Here is an 11099-nt window from a genome sequence, read left to right on the forward strand (position 1 = left end):
GGTGACTACACCAGAACACACTTCCAGATTCAAACTGCATGGACTTAAATAAAGCAGGGTAACTAAGTAAAATGCTGTCATTTTCTTAGTTATAGTCCCAAATGGCCCTGGATAAGAATTCCCCAGATTGTCCTGCTTTTCTTCTATTGGATTAAAACAAATCCAAGTAAGGAAATCCCTTCTCATTTACATTTTACATTTTCTGATGCATTTATAAAGTTCTGATAATTGAATCTCTCTATCTGAAACGGAAAAGCTGTCTAACACTTTTTTTCAGTGTGATGAAGGAAAAAATATGGTTTGCTTTATGATAATGAACACTTCAAAGAACACTTTCAATAGTTTGTCTCTGGAAATGAAAATCCAGACCAGCACCTTACATAATTCAAAACTGAGCAGTTTTATTGCCCTCTGGCTTCCAAAGTGCGATTGGCAGAGGCCTATCCTGGGCCATGGTGATTTACCTGAACAACACTCATCTACTTACAGCATACATATGTTGAATATCAACACTGAGATTGTTCAGCACAGCAACTGCTGAAGTTCATTCTTTGGCTATGGGACTCAAATGTACTTTATGTTTGAACAGCTCCTTTGGCTCTGCACCAGCATCTAAAGCCTCGACAATGTAAAAGATGGATAAAGGTTAACAGTATGTGAGCAGTGGATCAAACTGTGGCTGAGAAAGCTAAAAAGTCACATGCAAGTGAGCATCCTAAATACCACCTGCAACTGTTCCTAAAAGAAGTTAAAAACACACTAATCCAAGTCATCATTTACGCTATCACTCATATGAGAAGACAGATGCTTACAGAAGAAAGAAAAAAGCACAAGACATCTCTACTCATTTATATCTTATGCACCGGGGTGGAACAGAATATTTAGTTCTCCAAAGCATAAAGAGTAACTCTGAGCTCCCTATATGACAGGGCAGTAGGGAAGGTCTGGGCTATTCCTGTTAACTGGGTGACCTCTAACTGTGCCTTTTCAGGGCAGTCAGGGTCAATGGTCTGCTAAAATAAGCAGTCCCTGCTAAGAGACATAGATGGCAGTATAAATCCTGCTACTTTCTTCATACAGAAACACTTCTGCTGGTCTGTCACAAGTGACACCTCCTGAAGGGTGCACTGCATGCTTATTTCAAGGTGAACATCCCCATAAATCAATTCTGCAAAAACAGTACTCCTTCAGATGCCTTCACCTGTACTCAGCATTCCCACGGTTGTCACCAGCTACTGAGGCACAATGCTGAGTGAAATAAAAAGAGCAGCCAGCCTAGGTCAGCAGTGCAAAGTGACAGAAAGCACAGACCAGAAATGGAATGTTGGCCAAGAGCAGGCCACTGTCTCAGACATGCTACCAGAAAGTTCCTTATCTTGATTCAAGCCCCACAATAAACAACCTTCTGAAAATCACTGACATGTTGCAAAAAGAAGCATTGTAGAGGTGTCAGCTTTCAGGAAGGCCCAGATTTGAACCCCTTCCAAAATCTGCACGTTCACTTTCCTACAAAGACTTCAAGTTCAGATATTTGGATCAACATATGGGTTGAAAAACCCAGTTAGCCTAAGTAAGCCAAGCTTACCACTGGCTGTAAAGCATGAAGAAAGGGGAATTTTGTTGTACAGACTTTGCCATCAAGAAACATGTCTGCCTGCATGGAGACCAGAGGATGGGCCAAGAGAGATAACACTGCCTGAATGGATCCCCAGCTGTGAAGTTCCTCAGCTCCACACAGGGCTGATGGAGCTGCTACATTCCTTCTCTATGACAGCAGCACAAAAACATGTACATGATTCTGTAAAAGGAGAGAGAAAAAATCCTCACAGATAACACTACTGAAAAAGACACAAGAACTATGGTTTCAATGATTTTTTTATTTCTTTAACTGACACACTTTTTAAAAAAATGGAGTAACAAATAAAAAGAACTTCAATACAAGTTGTCTGGCCTTTCCCAGGGAACCATAATAAATTCAAACAGTAAAGAGAACAGCAATTAGAGTAGCCCAGGACATGTGCAGACCATTTTAGAACACTAGAAAAGCTTGAGCTAGAAGCCGTGAAAACTCTAGAGAAACACATTAGTGGGATAAACACTGGTTTGGAAAGACTTGGTTCATTAAAGGCAAAAAGGATTAATAAATGAGCATTACAGTCTGACTGGGAATAACCTTAGGGTGGGTATGACAAGATGATTTTTAATGTTCACAGCAGGGTGCTTCAGGAATAGCTGAGGATCAGAAGAGGCTGAAGGAAGAGGATCAGAATAGAGGCTGCTTCCATTTATGAAAGGAGCCATGACACAGTTGCCAACAACAGCTGGGGACCAGCGTTACTGCCCCAATAAGGCTCTTTGCAGGCTCTCCCAAACACGTGAACTTCCACCTGAAAAGGATCCTCTGCTACTCTGCAGGGAGCCAAATGCCAATAAAGACAGCACTGCCACACACACATGGGGACAAATATGATTCTTATGGGCCATGGTGTCTGTGCACAGCACATTCCCAAAGTCTCCATGTTCTAAGGCTGACTGGCCTCTCCAAACACACATTCCTATGTCAGAATATTGTGGCCTGTGTTTTAGACTCTTCTCTCTCCTTTTTCACTCACTGTCTGAGACAGGAATGTTTCAGAGAACTGGAAAGGCCACAGGGACTGGTAGAGGGAGAATGGGATTTAATAGTCTCTCAGGGATTTGAAGAACCTTTAGGATGAAGCAGGAAAGCTACCAAAAACATGCAATCTGTTATCAGGAGTCAGGCCTAAGTGGCTGAAAGTGATAAATATAGTAGTCAGAGATTAATAATGAGCATTAACTTGGGGGTTATAAAAAAAATTAATACCAAGAGATAAAGAAAGAACAGCCCTGCTGCCATGTTGTGGTCACAGAGCTGTTCTAGATTCCTGAGAAGTGTGAACCAAAATCAACTAAACAAAACAGTCCCCAAATACAATACATTTAAATATCTCGAATATTTTTTGTAAAATTTTTTGAAAATAAGGAAGCTGCAAAGGAAATTTTTGTGGAAAGCGATCTCATAATAGAATGCAAAGAATACACTTAAATTGCTATTTTCTGTGTGCTGACAGATTTATGATGCCGCTACACAGATTTCAGGAACATAATATTAGAGCAGCTTTTTCAGGAACAGCTCATATTGGTTCAATGCATATCTTCAGAAGCTGCAGCCAAGTGGGGATTAGAGAAGCAGAAACAGCACACAGACATTCATTAGGGGCTTTATAAACTCTTAAAAAATGAGGAATTATTCAGTCATTTCCTAGTGAGAACCTGAAGAGGGAGCAAAATACCATTGTGCTTTTCACTGAGAATCTTTTCATTGCATTCTTCTAAGCTGTCCCATCAAGGAATCAGATATATTTCCCTCTCCCTTCAAGGAAATCACCAGAGTTCAGGAGACTGGCAGGATCATACCCTGAATACAAGGTTCAAACAGAACCTTATTTCCAGCTAATCCTTATCAACTGAACTTTCCCTTACAAAAAAGAGATACTAGCAAAGAATCATGGCACAAATCACCTATGACTTTATTCACGTGTGAGGTCTTCAGGAGGTTAGCCAGGACACAGTGCCCCAGCAGTGCACTATTTTCTGGGCAAGTATTCAGAGTACAAAGGGCTCCAAGGTTACCAAAAGGATACAACTAAAATGGCATGACAGGAGTCAGAGACCTTATTGTCTGTTAGGAGAGGATACTCACTTTCTATCCCACTTTCACACATTTCAGAAACAATGAGACTTTTAGTTGTTAAAACAGAGGTGATTTATGCATTTATTAGGACACAAGGAGAGTACAGGAGAGCATCTAGAGGACTTAGTACAAAAATAACCAAGCAGCATAATAACAGCTGAAATTTAAAAGTGAGGTATGAAGAAACTTACTGCAAAGATCTGCTGAAGACAACTCAGCCATAAATGGGTTTTAGATGGTTGTTACCTCCTGGAGCAATTATTTTAAAATAAATGCAGACCCCTGCCTTTTGCTCTGCCTCTAGTACAGAATATTGTGTTACTTGGATATCTTGCATTTAGTTTTGTTCAGCACACTTCCTAAGTAACAAAAAGCAAAAAAGTCTGGGAATGTGAGGAAGGCAAAAGGATTGACATAATTTTTGAAAAGCCTTAGAGACGTGTCCTAACAGCATAAGAAAAACATCATCCACACTAGCAGTTTGGATTAAGTGTTCCCAGAGCTCTGAAACTCCATGCCTTAGGATTATGAACTCATCCTGGGTAGCTTTTTGTGTCTGCAAAACATCCAGCATTCATCACTGTCAGAAACAGCACTAAACCCCTAATCTGGTCTGATAGAACACTTGACATACACCCGAAGTCTGATGTAAAAAGAAGCAATGAAGCTGGGCTATTAAAATCTGATTCTAAAACTACCAGCCAGGTGATTACTTGGTGACCAAACTCATGAAACCTCGACACAACAGGCAGCAAAAAAAGCATAAGATCCTTACAGGGAGGGAACCCATCTCTCCACTGATAGGAACACCCCATGTGTTTCACCACCTGCAGGAGTGACTTCCTCTCCAGGAAGAAGACAATCCATGAATGTGTTGTCTCAGGACTTGGTCAGGCTTCACGTTCAACAGCTCCTGCTGCTGCTGTACACAGAGGCCTTGGAGCTCTGCAGAGAGCTGGGTTTACATTTATGAGAATTAAGCCTGCCAAAGCACACCAATTCCCTTTCTGTCAGAGAGTGGATAGAAATTCACCAGTTTATGGCCTTACCTCTATTTATGTTATAAAGGGTTTCTCCTTTGAAAATTCTAAGGTGAGCAAAGCTTTTCTTTTTAAGATTCTCATGTGACTCTTGGGACCACACTAGTGTTCATATTTCAAACAATGTTTTCCTGTCTGGCCTATACCTTAGACACAAGAACTGCATAGGCTTTAGTAGATTACATTAAAGTAGCACATCATCATCACATAAGGAGACCCAACCAGACAAGTCTCCTTACAAAAGGACTCTTAAAATTAAGCTTTTCTTGGGGCTAAGTTGATGCTTTGGAGACTAATCTCAGAATATCTGAATTTAGGCTTTTGCAGAGGTACTTCTCACTCTACAGCTTGGATTAATCAGAAGACTGTATCCTACCTGATCATGTAAGTGAGAGGACAGTAATCCTTGGCTCCCACAGATACACAAAGCAAATGCGTTATCAATGTAACTAATTGTAATCCACTCCAAAGAGGATATTCCAGAAACTTTTTCCAACTGTTTGATTCATTACAAAGAAAAAATATATGGAAATTGGCATAGTTTTGGCTAACTACTTGCCATCCAAAAGTTGAAATTGAGGTCAGTAAAAATTACTGTTATTGTATCATATTTTTTGTCAGATGCAATCAGGCAATGTTCAAGGACATTTATTATACCTCACTTATTTTAAGCTTTCCAGTAAACTGTGGCAGGCTCGACAATAGCATGAGACTAACTCTAATGTTAAAAACAAAATGGACTTGATAAAAGAATATCCTTTCATTTGCCTTTCAGTTACTGAAGCTCTAAAGTTAATTTTGAAGTTCTTTTCCAAAAGAAACAGTTATGTCTTTAAGAAAAGCTGAACTTCCGGAAAATTGCTGGGTCCTGAATCTTTCAAATGTGAATGTCCTTCTTGTTTAAGTTAATTAACTTTGTCCTTGAACTAAGAAAGCTTTTTGTGGGTTTTGGTTTTTTTTGGTTTTTTTTGTTTTTTTTTTCTAAATTGCTATCTTGTATCACCTCTCTTTTTAACCAACTTTCACTATGGGAACTGGATTATAACAATTCAGAATGATTTTTCTGATAGTAAACCAGAAGTTGATGCAGTGCCATCCTAGAACAAGTCTTGCATTCAATCCTTTCTTGCTATTCCATGCTTCAGTGCAAATTACCCCAACTTCATGCACTTATGTTTCATATTCACTACTCCTCTGTACTCATTCAAACAAGATGCCTCTGTTGTGTCACTTGAATCAAACCATCATCTTATTACAGAGAAGTTGTATCCCACATATCTGATTTTGAAGCCCAAGGTTATTTTTCTGTGAGCCCAGAGATAAGAAGGCATCTATCAGTCTGCAAGCAGCTACTGGGGCAAGCGCTTGAGCAGGGCAACCCCGTATTTCCACAGAGTGAAGGCAGGTACTGAGTCAATGTGCTCAGTTTGGGGTCTATGTTTGTTTTAAGTGACAAAGAGTGACTCTGAACCCTGGATCTCTTTATCTACCAGGCCAGATGAATGACAGAAACTTCCACCTACCCCAGTCCTGGGGACACTTTATCATATAATAAATGGCTGCTGAATAAATCTTCATGCCTGAGGCTTAGAACCACAGCATCACAGAATGGTCAAAGTACTTTGCAATTTTCACACCTGTTAAACTCATCAGTAAATTTATCACTCAGTTAGCCATGGCATTATAATGGTTGTGCAATTGATTCAGCTAGGAAAGCTTGGCAATCTCCCAACTTCCCACTCTGCTTCCCACTCTGGCTGGATTGGCTGCTGGCTCTCCCTGTGCCTCCTGTAATTTTTTTTCCAGCTCACTGTGATGCTGAGCACCATTGCCTCACCCTGTGCCTAAGTGGAACCTACAACATCCTGGCCAGGCAACTCTCATTACTTGGCACTTAAGAGACATTCTTATGTCTCTTAGTGCCAAGTAGTTGCTTTCACAGTTTCACAAAACTCACTCTCCAAAAACATAGGAACAGCAGAAAGAATTCCAAGTTCTGCCTTCCTCTGTCAAGATCAAATCTTTCAACTGCTACTCTACACATTGGCTGTGGGAAATATTTTTATGTCCCACTCCCAAAAAATTGGTCTTTATAACATAGGAATGGGATAATACATCAGCAGTTCTTTTAAATGTGGGAATAGCTTTTTCCTTTTCAATAATGGCAATTAAGCATTGAATGCAATCCAGACACTCAAGTAACACTTATCATTAAAAAAAAATACCACAATATTGTCAGAGATGACCGTACAAAGAATAAATACATTGCCACAAGAAATTACTAAAAGCAGTCCTTAAAATAAAACCAATAATTGTTTGGTAAAATATTACACAAAAGTACATGTTAGGCCAATATTTAGCTTTGTCTTAAGAAGGAATACAGTCACCTGTAGAAACTGCAGCATCTCAGAGACTGTCCTTGCAACTGTTTAAAGCGGTAGCAAAATTGGCTTCTCTGTCTTAGACTGTATAAAACACAATAAGCAGTAGAGATTAGAGGCACACCATTCATCAGGCATTTTTATTTCCTTTTGAGTCTCTAATGCTTTTCAGCTTTGTTCCCTATCTGTTTGGGTGTACAGGTTCCTGTCCTCCCCCAGAATAGCTTGTAAAAGACGTAATAAACATAAGGCCAGCAATATATTCCAAGTGACAGGACTTGTACCATAAAAGTGTTGGAAAGGAACCCCTAAACCCATACGTTTCCCACTGTGGAATATTCCTTTCCTAGGATAAAAAACTTTTCAAGCTCAGCCCAGAATAACTCTTTCATCTTTATAAACTGGGCTTTGAAAAACCCAGGAAGAGATATACCTTTCTCCCAAACAATTCCAAAGGCAACGATAAAATCAGAAGAAAGAAGCAAAAATCCCCCAAGTTTTCTGAACTGCTTCAGTACAATTAGAAATCATAATGGTGCAAATCAGTCAGTACTGCTTTGTGATGGGGTAAGATTTATGACTCAGGTCATAACTCCAACTCTTTCTTAAAACCAGCTCACACCACAATGACCCAGCACAAATCACACACTCCCCAGTGCTGGCACAGTTTGCTGATAACCAGCAGCAGCTCATGGTTGTCCCACTTCCACATGGTAAGGCGATGAAAACAAGCCAAGGTACTCAAGCTGCTCAGGGACGAGGTGATGATTTCCAGAAGAAACGGATTCTAAGCTATTTGTCAAAGACCAAACCAGAAGTTTAGCACATATTTGAGAAAAAAAAAATCACACTTTCTCCTGAGTTCCAGTCTATGTCCATAATTCAGGGCTACCTTTTTTCTTTCATTTGCAGTGTCGCTCTTAAAGAGATCTGGATGCCTCTTTTGACATGTTTTGTTTGTTACTGGACTTGACACATTTTGTTTATTTTTCCTTCCTTTGGGACAGAATTACATAGAGTTACACACATAATTCTGATTGCAAAGTAACTCTAGTTCCAGTGTGTAACGGCCTGAGCTAGGAAAAAGTATTCCAGGTGTAACCAGAGTGAATAACTGAAAGACTAAAATATGAGCCTTCTAGGCAAACCACACCAAGGCAAATGAATGTTAATGTGTGTAAAGTATAGAGCACTGAAATTGCACCCCGAGTCATTTTCATTTACTCCAGCAATTCAAACCCACAAAGCCAGAAAAGTCCTTCCTTTGTCTTCAGTGCTGCCTCTGGAAGTCCCACACCCCCTCTGCCCTACACAGGAAGCCAGATGCAGGATTTCAGATATATTTCACACATATCTGCAACGTAGGTTGCAGATGCCACATTTAGCAGAAAAGCCAGATGTCACTATTAGTCTGTCCTACCACAGAACATTTCAAAAAGCAAACACTGGGCACCTTGAACAACACCCTTTCCTTTCCTGCACCTTCTACTTTACTTACAGGTCAGTTCTTACCACAGTGTTGCCCCATATCCACCCTTAGTAATGCCCAAATGGGCTCAAACAGATATGAAAAATCCTCTCCATTTGAGATACCTCTTTTTACTGGTGAAAACATAGCCCCTAACCTACTAACTTGTTATATCAGAACCTCTGCTTCCAGTAATAATACAGTATGGGAACCCACTAACACTCTGTTTGTATCATTTACACCTTCAGGAAAGGGTATTACATCATGACTGCTGGCAGTCACACAGCAGACATCTGGGTGGTCGGTCGAAGGCTGAGAAGATGAGAGCTGATTTTACACACTGATCTTAGTATGCTAATCTTTAACACTGGAAAGCTTGAGTGTTTTCCCTGAGAGCATTATTTCCTTACTTCAGAAGTTTAATAAAAAGCAATTCAGTTCTCTTGAATTAAGCTTCAGTTTTCAAGAACAGCTTCTTGGAAAAAAAAAAAAGAAAAAAATATTCCTACAGTGTCCCTCCGCATCAGAAGGGTTAACTGTGAAACACAACATGCAATTCTCAGAATGGAGCATACATATTTAAAAAGCAAAATGCAACAGAAATTAAGAGAGCTACAGGTGCCTGAAGTTTGTGTTCTGTGAAAAAAGGGAGAACCTCTGAACAGATGTCAGCACAAATCAGTCCACAACAAGTGCTTAAAGAGATTTAAGAATTTACACTGGTGCGATTTCTTAGAGCAGCTTAAAAGGTGCTTTCAGCTCCCTCCTTCTTCACAGATAGAAGAGACATGGTTTTATCATGAGTCTTGTGATTTTAAGCTACATCTGGCCCTTGGAATCATCTAAGACACAGAAGCCTTACTAAGTGAAACTTAGTCCTTACAATCATGATAAAAAGTCTAAAAACAAGAGTGAAAGGCACCATGAAGGTTCAAAACCAAAGAGCAAATAAAAGAAACAGAGGATGCCTTTAGTTTTTAAAATAATCTTTTTCAGTCAACCTCATAATTATGGGAGTCTGACATAATTTGAGATTTGAGTTTGGCAACAACAGCAGAATTCATGACCCTGATTTAAAGTGGTTTCATTGCACATATTTCCTCACTCTTCATGAAATACATGAATTTATCTGTATATTGTAAGCAAAACAGTTTTACTGTGGCCAGTGAACTGCGAATAAGATTACAGCATAAATTGTTAAAAGTTTAAGAATGCATGTTTTGTATATACATTGTGATGAAGCATTAAAAAATGCACAAAACCTGTGTCTTGTGCTCTAGACACCATGAGCTTTGGAAGCTAATGCACTGTCTGAACTAGGGAGTGATGATTTCTGAATGGGCTTGTGTATTATATACAAAATTCTGCCATCAGAGGAACCCCCGAAGTATTTTTACAGTCCTCACTCCTTTCTGCTTCATGTTGACACTTCACATGAGCCCTGCCCCATGGGCAATTACAGGGGCACACCCATACCAGTTCCAGGACAACATAAAAGCACACACAGAAAAGAAATGTTTTTCCAATGTCAGACAGTAGAAAATTCTGACAGTTTTAATGTCCATAGTTAAAGCAAACAGTTCAACTCTTTTGAACACTGGACATTATTACATTGGGCTTTTCCAACAGCTCTTCCTCCTCCTTGCCAAGCAGAGTGAGATGGCAGTCATGTCTGGAATTCACCATTCAAATTCTGCTTGGAAGGCCACAATGAACATTGGCATGTCCTCTTTGAGCCCTACCACACTGCTGGGCTGGTGTTTGGGATGCTTCCATCCCTTCAAGTGGCTGTCCCTTCCATAACACTCTTGTCTTTGTCAGCAGTGTGGCTTTGGCGTCCCACACAGAAGGAGGATGCAGCCGCACACCCGCTCCCCTCCAGCCCGTTGTGGGGCCATGCTGGCAGGCGGCCCTGGCCGCGTTGTCCGGGGCAATTTCACCTCACTTTTGTCACTGCAATAATCCATTACTCCCTTGGCTCCTCTGGAGAAGCTTTTAAAACACATGGACAAGCTGGTGCAGGGTCTGGAGCACATGCCCTGTGAGGGAAAGCTAAAGGAGCTGTGGGTGTTTAGCTTGGAGAAAAGGAGGCTCAGGGGACACCTTATCACTCTGTACAAGTGTCTGAAAGGAGGCTGTAGACACATAAGGGCTGGCCTCTTCTCCCAGGCAGCCAGCGACTGGAGAGGATACAGTCTTAAATTACACCAGGGAAGGTTCAGGTTGGACATCAGGAAGACTTCCTTCCAGAATGAGTGATTAGACATTGGAATGGGCTGCGGAGGGAGGGGGTGGAGTCCCTGTCCATGGCGATATTTAAGACAGGGCACTGCACTTAGTGCTGTGGTGTAAATGACACGCCGGTGTTCATTCCATAGAACGGACTCGGCGACAGAGGCGTTTCCCGCCTTCACCCACGCTGCGATTCCGTCACGGCGCCCTTGGCTCCCGCCCTCACGGCCCAGCCGCCACTGCCCGGCCGCGACTCCCCCCGC

The 11099-nt window shown here is 40.9% G+C and overlaps 1 protein-coding gene across 1 annotated transcript in view; it reads left to right on the forward strand.

The window, feature by feature from the left end:
• Positions 1-1833, forward strand: part of CUNH7orf31 (chromosome unknown C7orf31 homolog) — an 18879-nt gene extending 17046 nt beyond the window's left edge. The window contains 4 exon segments of the mRNA XM_014307308.1: positions 590-656; positions 1081-1179; positions 1387-1544; positions 1547-1833. Of these exon segments, the coding sequence (XP_014162783.1) occupies positions 590-656; positions 1081-1179; positions 1387-1544; positions 1547-1833 (611 nt within the window).
• Positions 1834-11099: the final 9266 nt, after the last annotated feature.

Source organism: Geospiza fortis, unplaced genomic scaffold, assembly GCF_000277835.1.
Source record: "Geospiza fortis unplaced genomic scaffold, GeoFor_1.0 scaffold95, whole genome shotgun sequence".
In the NCBI taxonomy this organism is placed as follows: domain Eukaryota; kingdom Metazoa; phylum Chordata; class Aves; order Passeriformes; family Thraupidae; genus Geospiza; species Geospiza fortis.